We start from the raw sequence: 14,827 nt of genomic DNA, 5'->3' as shown, positions 1-14,827 counted from the left end.
TATTGGCAGACACAGCGGCTGAAATATCAACAGTGTTTGCTGTGATACATCCTCCGGTAAATACAAACCAATTGGAGGAAATCGGTCTGTCAGCGGCAGAGGTCACGTATCTGGGGTCTGGGAACTTGAAATCCTCGTATGCTCATGAGAGCAACCTAGTAGTCTCTTCCATAATCTGGAACCAGGGAAGAAAATATTTGCGAGAGGCAGATGGCCAGAGCTCATCCTGGATTCCACAATGTCAACACTTTAATCTAAATCAATACGAGGTCATCGGGCGGCTGCTTGAAGGGTGACTGTGCGTTGACCCCCATTCTGGAATGACCTCTGTTATGTTCCCTTCGCATCCGACTTTGGAGGAGGACGAGAGTCAGCGTCTTCTCAAAAGTGCCTGAGAGATGTCGGGCTGAATAATGTGTCCTATGAATAAAACACATTAGCTACAAAACATGCTGAATTATTCACATTTCAGAGTCCCCATCCTGCCCCACGGAGAAGATATTAGTTCTTCAGTCTGTGTGTGTCTGACTCCCACACGTTCCTTCTTTCTCTCTTGATCATTCGCTCACTGTCTTTGTCATCTGTGTTTTGTTAATCCCACTCGGTGGCTCTGACTCTCATCGCGAGTGACTTTCCGCTGATGGCAACCGTCTATTTTTACTCCTTAAAGTTACAACTTTTCCTGGAACATGCTGCTATTTATCTAAAGAGCTCTTGAAGCCGTTGAGGAGCGAATTTGTTCAGAGAGAATCTTTGATGATTCGGTAGCACGCGACAGCCCAAAATGGATTCATCATTTAGCGTTCTGAGGCGACCAGCTGCGAGCTTCAAAGTGAAAAGGACCCGCGATAAGGAGGAGGGTGGTCGTCTAATTAAACACTTGACCTAATATGCATCAAATATGCATCTGTGATTTCCATGATCGCTGTACAATTTGCAGAGTCAACAGCGGAGACTTTCAAAGCCTCCTGTCTTGTTTATAGCCGTGTTTGAAACTAGAACCCTCCCAAATGTCACTGGCACTGAAAGACCCCCGCTGTCGACCATGTGCAGTCACTTCAGCCGCAATTCGACGGCTTCCATCCTCACAACGGGAGAGACAAACAGAGGACTCTGCTCACAATTACACGAGTGTATGTCTGATAAATACTGACAGATAGACAAAGGGATTCATAAACTATAAACAGTTTGACATGAGGGAAAGGTGAGTTACTTATAAAGGTGCCATCACACAGCCCCCCCTCTCTCGAGTCACACACCCATAAACCAAACCAAAATAAAGGCAAACACAACAAGGGAGCATGGATATGCTGTGGACCAGTCCAACCCCAGCACAGAACAGGAACGGTCCCAAGTGTGGGCGATCCTCACTTCCTCAGCTTCTCGCAAACAAAACCTGACCTGCCTTTTGTCTGTGTGTATGCTTGAGTGTGTATATGTGAATGCATCTGTGCATCCTCCTGTGTGCATTGATCGTTTCATCTCCAGAGAAATTGTTACCTCCACCTGGTTTGTCTATGTGCCTGTGGGCAATGTCACTCAAAAGGTTTTAAGAAAATTTAGGACATGACAGTACTGCAGCATGCAGCGGTGACACATAGTCATAAATCAGCTATTAATTCAGGAGGCCACACAGGAAACGTACAATAACACAAGCGAAGCACATGACTGGAATTTGTATATGCAAATCTTGTTCATAGAAACTAAATCATGGAACACAGCACTTGAACACAGTGAGACTTGAGATCTGCTCTCTGTCAAAAAATAAAATGAAACTTCCTATTGAAAGACAATTCAGAGCTGAGCGGTGGTAGGTTTGTAATAACACTGAACCTGGAGCCTCGACCACCTTCAGGAAGCCAGCAAAAATCTTACACAACATATGTATTAGAGCCGGAGCAGTGTAACTGTCCATGGTGCTGATCGTCTTGGCAAGCCTTAGCTTACATTACGTGTCAATTGACCTTAAGAGTGGGCAAGTCACTAGTAGTGTGAAACAAATATTTTCAACATTATACTAGACCGCGATGATAAATAACTGTACGCTAGCATTTACTTTTGACAAACTTAGTTTAGCACCCCATCTTACTTCCCAGCAGCCTCATGGAGAGCAGCTTCACACAGCTATGTTTAACTGTGCAGTCCTTGAATCACCTTAACAGACTTCAGACACATTTATTGTGCGTGCCGAACTAAAACTAGACCACACACAAAGCCCATGTGAGCGGTCACTGCAGAAAGCTGAACGACAACTTGGTTCAGCTTCGAGCTACTTCAGCAGAGGTTTGCACTCTCAAAGTGCTTCTAGTTTTAATGTTTCATTTACGTGAAGCACCTTTCACATTGCATGAAATGAGCTACACAATTACAGTTTCATTGATGGATCACTATACATATATCCGTGGATGTGTTCAACGGCCTCTTTTTCACTGGCTCCTCCTTCATGCCTCCGAGATTCCCACCCTCCAGAGTCCAGACACGCTCCAGAGAACACTCATTTTGGCTGCTTCTCTTTTCATTCTCATATCTGCCAATTCGACATCTAAGAAGTTCCAGCCCTTCCTTCACCAAGACCGACACTTCGCCCTTGATCTGTCGCTCAATCTCACACTGGATCCTTAAAGATATTATTTAGCAGAAACGTTTCAAATATCAATCCATTTTCTTCAGTTATTCTGATACTTGAGGGGTTTGGAACAAATCCCGGTATTTCGTTGGAGGGCGAGATATGAGTCACCGTGGACAGGTTCCCAGTCTATCACTGAGCTCATAAGTGACACTCACACCACTACAGGCAATGAATCGTGCTTCCTGTCTTTGGACGGAAGCCATGAGCCATTCAGAAGAAAGAACATTGAAACTCCTCCCAGAACAATGCCAGGCTTGCCCTCAAACACTCATCACGACACATGCTAAGTTTTTAATTATTATTATACATATACATTATACATATTATATGTATTATATAAATATTATTAAAAACATATATATCTATATATAGATATATCACAAGTGTTGAGTCAAATTCATTTCCACAACTGCTCAGCTCAAGAAAAATAAATGCAGGATATACTTATTTAGTGATATTGTGGGTTGAAGATGAAGTTGTTTTTTGGGAAATAAGAAGAGAGATTTCTAAGAAAAGCATGACGAATGAACTACAGGCTCAATATTAGATGTTCATTGATCCTCTCTGTCGAGATAAGAAACCATCGGGGCATAGTGGGATGTTTTTCAAGCATGCACTTTGCAAATGCTAAGCAGTAGAGTAGCATAAATACAAACAGCTTTCTTTCAAGCTTTTGTTTTTGGCTTTTTTAGCTGCCCTAATTCGGTTTTCCTGCAAGCTATTTATAGTCCACCTGTGCACTCTTTCACCCACAGATTGTTTGAATGTGAAGGTTACTCATCCTCCTCAAGTAGCTAAAAACACACACGGCAGAGGTAAGAATATTTTTGTTTTTTCAAACCTGATCCACAAAGGAAACAAGATTTGAATGTGACTGGTGTTTGGATGAAGGAAGAGAGAGCTGTTGTGGTGAGTAGGCAGTAAACAAGCTAAGGACACATCATCAATGTCAAGTCCCCTTCAGGTGTTATGGCAGAACATTAGCATTTATTAATGGACTTGATTAATGTAGTATGCTGCACGGCTGGCACTTAACTGTTGTGTAGCTTCTCATTCACCTAAGTACTTCTGCTCATTCTATGAGTTCCAATCCACAAACTCTCATAAATGAAAATGCATCAAAACATATTTAAGACCAATGCTGTGTTTTGAGTGGTGTGTTGTCTCCTTTTTAGAAAATTGTCAACAAAGACGTTGACCAATGTCCTCATATCGAGGGACACCTCCTGTCATCATTCGAAATTCTATTAATATTCTTCACATTAATGCCTTTGGTAGAAAACATATATTTTTCCCCCATTAATTCCTATTTAAATATAATGTTTTACATCCATCCTGCAGTTTCACGTTCCACCATGTAATGCTGAGGTGTGTCAGGCCAATATGACTGTCACTTTAAGTGACATCATGGACAGTAGGGGGTGTAAGAACATATTGATACCATCATATATCACTATACTTGACAACCTGATTTTGTATCGACATTTTTGCTCCAATATCATAATGCTTGATATTGTCTTTGATAATGTTTTAAGTTGCCTAGATCAATTTTTTTTTTAAGAAAACCCTTTTTTGTTATTTTGTTAACAAGAGAGCGATTAATTCTTCAGAATATCTATATAGAAGAGAAAAAAAAATCCCCTATAATAATTTCAAATAGAGGGCAATTTAATGAAAGGAAAAACCTTGAACATTTTGAAATAAATTCAAATTGAGTAAATCTTGTCTATTACATTGAAGTTAGAAATGTTTGTAACGTGTCTTAGAAAACTTGAATGTCATATAAAATTGCTTCACTGAAATCATTCCTTTAAAGTGGAAATGGCAATGGTTTGGGCAAATGGACTGGACTGGCCAAAAACCTTGGTTTTGTGAAGCATTACCAAGCTCTACATCGAAGCCCAATTGCCTTTTTGAAATCCTGCCATTTGCCACTGCTACGTGAGTTCAAGTCGATTTGTCCTTACCAGGGCACAGTACGTCTCCGGAGGGTCTCCACACGTGATGTTGGGTGGGTCCAGTGTGACTTTCAGGAACTGAGTCATGTCAGCTGCTTCAGGTTGGCATGCCATGTAGTCCCAGGTAAGGCCTTCATCTGAGTACACCTGGGACTTGCACACATCGTAGTGGCCCCATGCTGCGGGGTAGTGCTGCATGGCTGCTTGGCAAACAGTTGTCCATAGGGCTTGCAGCGCCAAGGCCAAACAAAAACGCATGACTGCTTCCTTCTCCACCCTTCCCCAAAGGTGTATCCTTATGAAGCTCGACGACAACAATCCCCTTTTCTTCCCTCTCTTCGCACTCACTCAGCCAGAGTAAGGGGGCATGTCAGACTCCTCTCAGGCGCGGCACTGGTTCTATTACAAAGGCTGCCTTGTTAAGAGTTTACTGAAACGTCCTTTTTTTTTCTCTGTGTGGTGCGTGGTGGTGAAGTTACCGTCCCATCGAGATATTAAAAGGTTCTAGAGAGGGAGGAGGCCAGTGGAGGTGAAGGCGGACAGAAGGGAGGTGAGAAGGAGATAGCCCTCTGACACGTTTGGAAGGAAGATGAGTGGCAGGTCTCCTCAGCTTGCTTGGCTGTCAGTCATGATCCTGGTCCTGTGCGGCAATTCGACGCTGCAGAGAAATGAGAAACAGAATAAGGCGGCTGAATATAGCGCCCTTAAGGGAATAGACATTGACAGCGAGAGAACATTAGTTGGCGCCGTCGCAGGGATGGAAAGTCTTAATGCGATGGGAAAGTTAGAAGGGTGTAGAAGAGGTGTCGTGTTTGTGTCGCTGTCCATTATAACATGTGAAATCCGAGAGCTGCCAAGTCAAACATTTACACCCTCATGTCTTATTGGTATTTTGATGTTACAGCCTATTGTCTTGTTCTTGTAAAATGGATTGACGCCTTACGTGCCTTGTGGGGTTTCTGAAAAATTAAGCTTTTCCTGAAAGAAGACCATTGATAAAGCTGATAATGATTATGAAGACTTGCACCTATGTCAAATTTCATTCTTCAACTGAGGCAACAAAAGCTGGGAGTTAGACCAGTGAACCTGGCTCCTTTGGAAAGATCTTTCACCCAAAGATGTGTCACTCTGAACACTTGAAAATAGATTCTCTGAACCTATACTTTGACCATTCTTTGGCATCCGATATTTTCCATTGTTGTGGTCTAAAAAGTATTTGGTAAAAATTGTGTATTTTCAGGAACATAAACCACATGACATTCCTAGTGTATAACCCGAATCCTCCTGGAACAAATGAAGAAAAAATCTAAACAAAGCTTGAGCACAGAAGATTTGGGATGAAAGACGAAGAAACGGGGAAAACCTCGTTTCCAAAATGTTGCCGTTAGGTCCTCCAGGCAAAGAAAAACATGAAACCAATTATACACAAAAAAAGAAAATGTAGTTGCCGAGTTAGTCAAAGAACTTGTTCGGACTTGACCCACTGTCTACATATGGATAGAGCCGAGCCTCATCATATAATCCTTTATGGTGACTGGGATAGAGTGTATCAATAACAAGACATTAACTTTTTTACTTCAACACTTTCTATTTCTGTCAGTGTAATTATCCGAATGATAAACAACATAACCTTGAGTTGGTCACGATTCTAACTTCATCTGCACCAAAATTGGATTCTGCTTTCAGCTTCAACATCAAAGGACACTTTCGACAACTACACAACTGCCAGAAACAGCCATTGTCATTTGGACAGAACAGGTGCGGTGGTCTGCTGACGATGAGATTGCTTAAGTCGCATCGTTCTTATTCTCACACTGTATTTTCACCCATGAGAATTTTTGGTTCCAAAATTTTTCAAAATGTTCCTCTTATTCCTTCATACCACACTTGAATACTGCTGCTACCATATTTAAAAGATGAATGGATTCCGGGCAATAGGCTGCAGAAATGTGGACAAGGTTAAAGGGGAAAGGAATAAAGCACCTTTAATGTATAAATGTAGGAATGTCAGCGGAAAGATGTCAGCAGGTGAGAAAGCAGCCAATTATCCAGAGGAACTCCTGGCACTGAGCTCTGTGTTCCCATTAGGAGACATAATATCACTGTGTTACACTGAAAACTATGCACCGAAAAAAATGTGTGAGTGTAAAGGGGGTTTACTCGCAACCTCTACTTAAAAGGAGGTTCAAGTCATGGATAATGAGACAACAAGGGCCTGGATAACTAGTGTTATATATGGCAAAAGTGGGGCCATTATAACTCCAGCACCTCGGACAGCGCAGCCCACTCCTCTCTGGCTCTCATTACTCCCTTCTTATGACCCTCTGTAGCCTCCAGTGCTCAAAGGGAAGGAGAGAGAGAGAGAGGGGAGCAGATGTAAGGCGGGTGGATGTGCAGTATAAAAGGGGAATGGGATTATTTTAGACCAGGTCGGTTCCAGAAACCATTGATTACTGTCTGAGGACATCAGAGGAACCACTGGCTGGAAATCTCGACACGACGTGCAGGAACATTTACACATTAGTTCACAGGCCAGAGGGAATGAAACACACTTCACTGCAGTCATTTGACATGCCTTAGGAAAGGAAACCTTTTTTCACTTAAAGGTATCGGTTTAATTTGCCCGAGAAATGGACAGATTTTCATCTCCATCTCCTTGGTGGTGGTAAAAAAATATTACGACTACTAGGAATAATAATAAAAATAGAACGTTTTATTCACCAAAAATGTCAAACAAAATGAGAATATCAAAGAAGTTATTAAGAGGAAAGTATTCCTTTTAGCATGTACTTTTTTAAAATTTTTACAAATGAAAAAGTTGTGGCACATTATGAAGTCAATATTTTTTTTTTTTTAATTTTATTCTTTTCCAGTTTCAATATCAAAATCAATTTCAAAAGAATATAAGTCAGACAATGAAAAAAGAAAAGTAATAATAATAAAATTGATGATTATACCAAACCTGTTTGCTGGTAAAGATTTAGAGTATATGATTTGAAAAATGTATTACAAACTCAAAATAATGATAATTCTGGACTCAGTTTACAGCTCTATTGATTCTGATCCACTGTCAATATGAACCAATTCTAAGAGAGACACCATTTGTCTCATTGGCCTAAGGTTTGACCCGACCTTTGGTTGAACAGGGAAGCATGGTCACATGAACTTACTGGCGAATCATAAAACTACATAGATCAGGAGCAAAGCGGACCGACCTTGGATCGCGCTCCAGCCGTCTAGACGACAGATGATGCTCTGTGAGCACGTGCCGCATCTTTTTCTTAAACATATGAATCTTTCACAAGGCTTTGGCACTTTCCAGAAAGGGTTTCCTCGGGCGGCGAGGTAAGCCCACCCAACCAGATAGCCGACTGAGCACTGTTTACACGTCTCTGGGGCGAGGAACCAGCTCTTGGGAGGCACCTCTGTGACAGCCCAGCTGGTCCACTCGAGCATGACTGAGTGTGTCGGCAAATCACAAGGGAAATGGCGCACGCACGTCCCACAAGCAGACCCTCGTGCCAGTGGGTGTCACCGGAGGGCCGTCATGCGTGCAAGAGAATGAAGACACCTGCCATTTACTGTCCTCATGTTATGTTGAGAGATGAATCTATATATGGGGACAACAACACTCTGCAGGGACTCATTTTGATTTATGTATAATATAATAACAGAGACCGGAATTCTGAGAAGTCACAGGGGAGCTCTTGAAACACCACTCACAAACACCACCTCCACTTAAATTATGAAAGATAATCTCAGCATAGAATAAGGTGGAATGATTAAACAGTTGGAGCTGATATCAGGGTTATTTTCCCCCTTTCATTTTTAATTTCATGCATTTTATACACTTCAAGGGCAATTTCAGCCTGTGTCCTGCCTCTATCCACTTTCATCTTTTTTTTTCCGTCTACCTGCTTCACATTCTTCACCGATCTCAAAGTGAAAAAAAAAAAAAAAAAAAAAGAAAAGCCAGAGTGAGAACAGCGGGAAGACAGGAGAGGAGACAGTCAAAAACAGATAAAAGATGGATAAAGATAGACCTGGTTAAAAACACCCTTCTGCCTGCTCTTGCCTCTTCACTCGCCAGATTTCTTGTTACCAGAATCGCTGTCATCCGTTAACAACCTGCCAATAGCGCCGCCACCCTCATGAATAAGCATGCAGTGTTGGGTGCACGGCCCCGCAAACACGACAGCCGCGGGAGACGAGCACGCAGCTCTAATGCATCCCCAGGGCTCGCTTGTATGTCGGCCCATCACTAAATATTCAACACCACTTCTTAAAATGTCACCGCCTTCGCTGAGCTGCCTTATGATCTCCTAATAATGATGACAGGGAGCAAATGGCTGCAGCGTTGGCGGTTGCTTAAGTGCAATGGTTGGGTGGGCGGCTTTCTGGCCGCTGGGTCTCGATTCGTGGCCCAGCTTAAAACAGCACTACTCTAAACACCTCACTGTAACGTGAAAGTCAATTTGGAGAAATTTGCTATCAACCACATTTTCAAGACACCTCTATAACCCAAGATAATAACTCAAGACCAAGGTATCTATTGTTAATCCATGTCCACGTCACATCGGACTTTTCCTTTCAGCGTTTCCCATCAGCTGCAGCCACACCTGGCTAGTCTTCTTTTCCAAGTCACAGCTCCTAATGTTCACACATCAGATGTTCCCAGTTCACAATGGCAGCCTGGGTTACGAGATGAGCAACCTACAACAGCGGTCAAAAATATCGAAATGGTAAAAAGTATCGATACTGAAAAGCAGGCTTTTAGCTGGGAGGGCACCTGGGCGTCTGCAAATCGTGAAAAAATGGATGCCCGATTCTCGACCGTAGCTTGCCCGCCAGTTTACACTGGTAAATGGCGGCATCTGTCATAGCTAAAAGCCTGCTCAAAAGTCATGTCTTGACACATGCTAACTTACTATGGTATTGATACTACGTGTGCATGGCCACAGACGGTGGCACTGGTGCCTGGTTTTTACGAAGAATTCTAATACCACGTTACATCACGTTACGTTACTGGGTTGAACAGATTACTGGTGCCAGTCTGGTCAGCGGCCCATGTTACTGCTAAATTCTTGTTAGCAGTGGCTAGTGTGCTACTGAGGTTCACGCTAGCTGCATTTACCCTCATGCTCACTTTTTTTTTCACGTTTTTTTTTTCTTATTAACACCCAGTATACAATGAGCAGTGTGTTCACCTTGCTCCTCATTGAATGATGTTTGTTTTGCTCCTAGACATTAGCCATAGCTACTAGCCTTCTGCTACAGGAACGTCAACTTGCAACTACATCCCAGAAATTACTGCCAACTCTACAGCTCCCAAGTCTCCCGAAGGTTTCAAAATGAACAGATATGCGGTTTTAATTGTTTGATTTTTGCACTTTTTGAGCATTTATTTTTTTTTTAAAAATGCTTTCATGCCTTATTAGATAACCCACGTCAAGACAATAACCTGGGAGAAGCTGCAGCACTACCGTGGGATCCTAAACTATCTCGCAAGATAAGCCACTAGAAGTAGCATGTTTCCCTGTTTTGACAGTCAAATATAGTTTGAATATAGTTTAGCTTGAATTTAGGTTACTCCTCCGCCTCGGGTCCCATCCTCACTAAGTGTGTTGGAATGAAAAGGAGACATTCCAAACATGGGACATGCTTTAAAAAAAAGCTTTTGTTTAGTTATAGCAAAAAAAAAAAGTCTCTGTCAGACTGCGGCCCTGAACATCCCGACAGGTTTGAGGCCTCTGAAGGCGAGCGGCTGTCAGACACGCTTTACTCGCCTCCACCAGCTGCATCTGCCACAACCGCTCACTCTTTCTCCCTCCGTCTCTCTTAACTCCATACCACCCCCACAGGGGCTGAGTCTGCCTCGCTGTGTGCGAGACCAGCACTTTTGACAGGGTGACTGTGGCAATGCCGGCCCAAGTCTAGCTGAACATCCTGCGGCGTCAGTTACTTCAACACCAATGAGACAGTGAGTGGAGCGCACGCCTCCTCCGCCCTCCCTTCCCTCTGTGATGCCGCTGCTGCCACCGGGCTTTACCTCTCTGTGCGACACTGGAGCACCTTATGCATTATTAAAGACACTTTTTCCTAAAAGGCTGCTAGCACATTATTCTGCAACCACACTGACATGTCTGGATCCTGAAAACGTCCACTTTAGCTCTGAAGAATATGTTAAGGGAGGAGGGAGAGACATGTCCAATATTTTCAGTTCAAAAACAGACTGAAATTATGACTTGAACATTTAAAATTATTATTTAAAATGTTTATTTATAATCCATCCAAATTCCATGCATTCGAGTGGACTAATGATTACGTTAAAAAAAGACATGGACAGACAGGACAAATATATTTTAAACAGCTTGTTCTGACGTAAGTGCAGTTGGATAGTATTTTTACATTAACCTGGTGGAATTCACGGCTGAAAACTCTTTGATAAAGAAAATGCCACGCCTCCAGTCGTGATGATGCTGATATCAGTTAACACATAGCTAATAACCACTTCACCAATACACAGCAATAGTTTTATCTGAAGAACAGTTGTATTTTATGAAACTTTAACTCTCTTAATAATGTGCGCTTTCAGTTGAGAAAAACACCAATTACGTCATGACAACTAATAATAACAAATTATTAGTTGATGGAAAACTAAAACGAAAAAAAAGAAAAAAGAATCTTTAACAACTGAAATTTTTCAGCTTTGAGATGTTCTACATTTTATGTGTAAAATGCCAAACATCTCTTTTGAATTGGATGTTTTTGAGAAATGTCACCAAAGCAGATATATGGAATTCAAGCCCAGGGTTAAAACAGCATGGGCAGGGAAGGTCATATTTTCATACTTCATACTTTAAGCAGCAGCTCTGCTCAAGTCAGGTCCACACGACATGAATACTGTGCCATGTTTGCAGTGCCCTTTCCATAAGAAAGCCATCTCCTCTTTGCACGAAGTCTTAACTCATGTCAGTCCAGAGGTTTTGGATGGACATTGAGAAATCGCCATTGTGGGATACAGCAAACCTTTTGTGTTCATGAGACTCGGAGGTGGTGTCTCGCGTTCACACCACCAACAATCGGACATGGAACCGCAGCACTGACTGGGCTACAGATCTCAGTTAGACATTCCCATTGCCGGGTGCCAGCAGCACTGCCCAACACCTCCACCCCCCTTCATCCTATAAGGGAGCCCTTAATATGGCAAACTATATTTAGCTCACATTTTCAATAATTGAGACACATTCAAAAATATAAGCAAATCTATTGTTCAACATTTATAAATGCTAGAAATGACTAGATTTAGATACTATGTGACCTGAGGAGATGAGACAGAGCAAGACTGAGCTGAAAAATTAAATGGATCCACTTTGGTCAGATGGTCATGAATCAAATGTCCCTATATTAAGAAACTAGATTTTCAGATCAGAGCAGCTGGCTTCAAGCATATTGGAGGAACAGTGATAAACTGGTCCCTAATAATAGACGTCATAATGAATTGTAAGGTGGTTTATGTCAGTTTAAAACTGGTTTAAATCAAATTTTCAATTGGTAATACAACTATCCTGCTGACCCGCTTCAAGCGGCAATTTTGATCTCTCACACAGGCATTGCAAGCACCCAGCGCTGCATTCACTGACCCCTACGTCTGATGAGAAATGTTATTCTAACTCGGACACAATTCTGAAAATACTCACTGGATTTTTAAAATGACAGCAGGTTCAGGCAGTTGGAGGTATTAAAGAAATCAGTTCATAAGGGAAGTAAATCCGTATATGAAACTATTATATTTTCTTTGCAAGCAATCGTGTGCATGGTCAGTGCAGCAAAAGTTTAAAGCTATAAATATTAATTCTCTGGAGTTGCATTTGCTCAGATGACTAAGATGTCATTCATGCAAAGTCGTTGTTTTTAACTTTAAATTGGTGAGAAAATATTTGTAATATAGTATAATTGAGACAAAAAAAGGATTTTCTTGAATAAATTGTTCATCATTTTCAGATTAACTGGTTTACAGAACTGGCTGCAAATTGAAACCCAAGACTGACCGTGACAGAACGCGTCCTGAAGGTAAAAATCCATAATTGAACATTGACCAAAAAAAATCGCTTCCACAAGGGGGCGACTCCAAAAATGATAGTGGAATAAAGGAGTTGCCAAAATGTCAAAGCACAATGTTGTCCACACGGTAACAACTTTCACGAGTTCTACTTACATCTCTTCAAGCCTCAATGGTGCCAAAGCTCAACAAGTTCGGAATGAATGAATCGCTTCAGGGTTCGGTCCCGAAGTTAAACGTGCCCCTCGTCGGTGTCGCCGGAACCGCCGCGGGCTGCACTTCGCACGCGCTCACAACCCAGGAAGACCTTTACGAGGGGGGGGTTTTCTGCCACTTGACGACAAATGACAAAGAGTCCATCATGCCCCTCCAGCTGATTCCATCACAGGCAATCCACAGTCCGCCACAGAGATGAGCGCCACCAAAGTTTCCCAGCGCTTTAACAATCCCGTGCTGATGCGTCACTCCCCGTGTCTTCCTCGCTGACGATGAGAACGTCTCAGTGGTTCGACCTCGTTGGAAAGAGCGGCTGTCAGACCCCCAGCATCGCACTCGTGTCCGCTTCCACGGAGTCGCAGAGATGACGGAGAGGATAATGCGCTCCGAGGCGCACTCAGACGGTTCCCCCACTGGCGCACACACACGCGCGCGTACACACCTATGCGTTCTCTCCCAACCCCTCCCCACTTCCACACACTTCCACTGACACCAGCATCTGGAAGGATTTCTGCGATCGAGGCGGAATTTGCGTTTGGTCGCGCGGCAATTTTTACTTCACATCCTCCAACAAATAAAAGTGTGTTTAGAGCAAGTGATCTTCTTTTCTTAGTCAATTACGACGCGTATTTTCTCCCCCTCTTCTTTTGTGTATCCAATTTTCTAATTTAACAACTTCCAGTATGTGGTTCAACCAGCCGCTGTTTGTGTGGATAAAGAAAGTTCAGAGGAAACTCATGTTTATACGAAGTATAACATATGGTTTTGCTTGGATACAACTTAATATTGTGCATATTTTCACATTATTTTAGGGATCGCTACGTACATTTAACAGTGGCGACGAGGTTGTGTCACGTGTTTTAGTAAACGTGTGCGAGGTTCTGGATATCGCCGGGTATTTGGGAGGTTAAAATAAGAATGTTGTGTTTGGAGAGTTCAAACCCGCTTTTAAGTTGGCTCGTATTGTTGCGCATTGTTACCTAAGATCCGGCTGATATGTGGCATTACGTTATTATTATTATTTTTTATTAATAAGTGACGAAAGGTGAAATAAAATCTCGGCGACAGTCGGAGCAAACTCCCCAAAGTTGGCGCGCCAGCGTCCATTCAAGCGAGGATGAAATGAAACCTGCTCACCTGAGTTCAGCCTCTCCTGGTTCTCTGCCGTCACTTCAGAGCCAGTGAACGCAACATTAATCCACGTTAGCGCCGTGCGGAGCGCCGAGAGAAGAAGCGGTTGTTTCCGCGTCAAGTGGAGGAGCGCTTCCCGGCGCGCCGTCAACTCTGCGCCGGACTCGGTGCACGGCAGAGCGGAGCGGAGTCCAGAAGAGTTTGGGGGGGAAGAGGCGACCGGGAGCAAAGATCTGGTTCCGTGTGTGTGTGAGTGTGAATGTGAGTGTGTGTGTGTGAGTCAGAGCGAGATCGGAGCCAGAGCTCATAGACACATTTATTTGACAACTGAAGTTTATTCCTCTGCAGATGTGAGATGCAGCTGAGTGCAAACGTCTTAAACAGCAGGAGTCAAAGTTGCGTAGGTTACTATCAAACAGGAATAAACAAGAATATATTATTGGTTGAATAAGTGTTTCCATAATAAGATGAAGTGATTTTAGTAGTGTACAGTGACAGCCAATGTGGATGTCAAACTCATGGCCCAGGGGCCAAGGAGGACCGGCAAGTCATTTTACAGAAAGTGGCAGATAAGAGCGTTAAATATTTGTGATTTTTGACTCAAAACACACTCCTTAATGAAGGAGTGACAAGTATGACAATAACAATCGACTCTTCCATCTTTGGTTTGACCAACATCACTGGCCTCGCAGCCCAAGATAAAGGGAAGGGAGGATGAGAGTAAACACTCAATGCCACTGTGAGAGTGGGAGAGTTACAACCGACATATTCAGGGATGAATCAAATACGATCTTCATCTTCCCATCCGCAGCTCGGCTCAGCCTGGTAGTT

At 42.8% G+C, this 14,827-nt stretch overlaps 1 protein-coding gene across 9 annotated transcripts in view; it reads right to left on the bottom strand.

The window, feature by feature from the left end:
* The window catches only part of ntng1a (netrin g1a), a 99,408-nt gene extending 85,169 nt beyond the window's left edge, over positions 1-14,239 (bottom strand). For 4 of the 9 annotated variants that reach the window (XM_053858379.1, XM_053858374.1, XM_053858376.1 and 1 more), the window contains exons 1-2: positions 12,806-13,305; positions 4,597-5,245 (exon numbers count right to left, since the gene is read on the bottom strand). In XM_053858379.1, the coding sequence (XP_053714354.1) occupies positions 4,597-4,845 (249 nt within the window). In that variant the 5' untranslated portion in view covers positions 4,846-5,245; positions 12,806-13,305. Of the gene's footprint in view, positions 1-4,596; positions 5,246-12,805; positions 13,306-14,002 lie in introns of those variants that run through there. The other 5 variants (XM_053858378.1, XM_053858381.1, XM_053858380.1 and 2 more) reach the window with 2 other exon arrangements.
* Positions 14,240-14,827: the final 588 nt, after the last annotated feature.

The sequence above is a fragment of the Synchiropus splendidus genome, chromosome 3 (genome assembly GCF_027744825.2).
Source record: "Synchiropus splendidus isolate RoL2022-P1 chromosome 3, RoL_Sspl_1.0, whole genome shotgun sequence".
In the NCBI taxonomy this organism is placed as follows: Eukaryota; Metazoa; Chordata; class Actinopteri; order Syngnathiformes; family Callionymidae; genus Synchiropus; species Synchiropus splendidus.
Note: the sequence above shows the minus strand (reverse complement) of the source record. Positions and strands in the feature narration are given on the sequence as shown.